Genomic DNA, 2,172 nt, shown 5'->3' on the forward strand with positions numbered 1-2,172 from the left:
TAATGCAGGTGCAGTTGAAGACAGATAACACATCCTCTGGAGCTCTCCATAGAGTTTGTTAATGCTCTTAGTAGCCAGCTCTGGCTGGCCAAAGAAGCTTTTAAGCTCACTTCTCAGTAAACAGAAGTGGCTGTGCTATTTCTGGATTTGATGAGCAATGACCAGTGTTTGATTTAAATATTTCTTTAGAAATATTAAGTGAACAGTTCAAGAAAAACACACATGCTTAATAGCTCCAGGAGTCCAGGTATCTTTGCAGGGGTCACATTTTCAGACCCTTGAAGATTCATTTGAAATCTTGAATCTCTGTTTGTTCGCTGAAGAGTCATAACCATTGAAACTGTAAGTGGAAGGCTAATTTATGTTCACAAGGTGATTCAACAACTGGATAATGAAATCTTGGCAGTCTATGTTATGAAATGTACAGTATATGTATCTGAGTCATGAAGCAGACACACTTTTGTAGATCTTTTCATTCGGTACAATCACTTAACATTACTGACCACGCAGCTACGTAGGCAGAATTTATTTCCGGAAAAACATGCATTTTAAATGATATTTGACAGAATATAGGCCTACACAGTAAGTTTTACACAATTAAGTATACTAAATATGTTTTTCTTTTAATTGAATGTTAAAGAGTTGGTGTTGTAATGTTTATTTTTTCCCGCTGCATTATAAAAAAACGTTCAATTTGGGAGATATTTATTTCCATCCGAGTCTGAGCCTTGTAATCCACACACAGCAAAATGAACATGTGTGTTGTCAAACAGTTGTAAACTGGCAAAAGGCTGAACATTAAGAAACACAGCTGATCATAATTCTGATTATGGTTAATCATAAGCACTTTCCTTAATCGATTATTGGTTAAATTCGGGATCGACTAATCATTGCTTGAAAATAACATAAAAACTATGCATATTTCAAACAGTAGTTTGCAAAAAATTGATCAAGTACTTGTCATCATCCCTAGTTCAGATGTCTGCAGATGATGTATCAACCATGTTTGTGCTGCTTATTTAAAAGTCAGTTTTGTGCTAATTTTATGTTTTAACTTGGATGATTCGTATAACATTTCCTCAACTGCTGATTTGAATTCACTGTCTGGTTTTCTTTCTTTTTTTTGTCCTGTGTCTGTCTGTTTTTTCTCCCGCTCAGGTAGCAGTGGGTCTCTCACTAGGGAAGAGCCATGGGTGCGTTCCTGGACAAGCCCAGGACGGAGAAGCACAACTCACACGCAGAGGGCAATGGCCTCCGCTATGGGCTCAGCTCCATGCAGGGCTGGCGGGTAGAGATGGAGGACGCTCACACCGCTGTGTTGGGACTTCCTGCTCCTGGCATGACTGACTGGTCCTTTTTTGCCGTGTACGATGGTCACGCTGGCTCAAGGGTTGCCAACTACTGCTCTAAGCATCTTCTGGAACATATAATAAGTGCTAGTTTAGGGGGCGGAGGAACCCAGGGCTCCCAGGCTGGCTCAGACAGCTCCAGCAGCGACCAATCAGCACTGGTTCCTCCTACAGTGGAGGCTGTGAAAGCTGGGATCCGGACAGGCTTCCTGAGGATTGATGAGCACATGCGCAACTTCTCTGACTTTCGAAATGGCATGGACCGTAGTGGCTCCACAGCAGTGGGAATCCTCCTGTCGCCAGATCATTTCTTCTTCATCAACTGTGGTGATTCTCGAGGTGTTTTATACCGCAATTCACAAGTGTGCTTCTCCACGCTTGACCACAAGCCTTGCAACCCACGTGAGAGAGAGCGTATCCAGAATGCTGGCGGCTCGGTGATGATTCAGAGGGTTAACGGGTCACTGGCTGTATCCAGGGCCTTGGGGGACTATGATTATAAGTGTGTGGATGGGAAGGGCCCCACAGAGCAGTTGGTTAGCCCCGAACCAGAAGTGTTTGAGATGGTTCGGGCCCCGGAACAGGATCAGTTTGTGATCTTGGCATGTGATGGCATCTGGGATGTCATGTCCAATGAGGAGCTGTGTGAGTTTGTGAAGTCTAGGCTTGAGGTGACTGATGACCTAGAGAGAGTCTGCAATGAAGTGGTGGACACCTGCCTGCACAAGGTGTGTACAAATTTGTTTTTAAAGCATGACCTTTGTGTGTTTTTGCTCAAAATGTTATAAATGCTATTTTGTCACTGGAATGTTTAACCTCATAT

General features: G+C 43.0%; 1 protein-coding gene across 1 annotated transcript; it reads left to right on the top strand.

The window, feature by feature from the left end:
* Positions 1–1,180: 1,180 nt before the first annotated feature.
* Positions 1,181–2,077, top strand: LOC121966860 (protein phosphatase 1B-like; the record flags this gene model as incomplete). The annotated part of the gene is made up of 1 exon (XM_042516931.1): positions 1,181–2,077. A coding segment is annotated over exon 1 (888 nt), but the record flags the coding sequence as incomplete, so codon positions are not given.
* Positions 2,078–2,172: the final 95 nt, after the last annotated feature.

The sequence above is a fragment of the Plectropomus leopardus genome, unplaced genomic scaffold, assembly GCF_008729295.1.
Source record: "Plectropomus leopardus isolate mb unplaced genomic scaffold, YSFRI_Pleo_2.0 unplaced_scaffold26125, whole genome shotgun sequence".
Classification (NCBI taxonomy): domain Eukaryota; kingdom Metazoa; phylum Chordata; class Actinopteri; order Perciformes; family Serranidae; genus Plectropomus; species Plectropomus leopardus.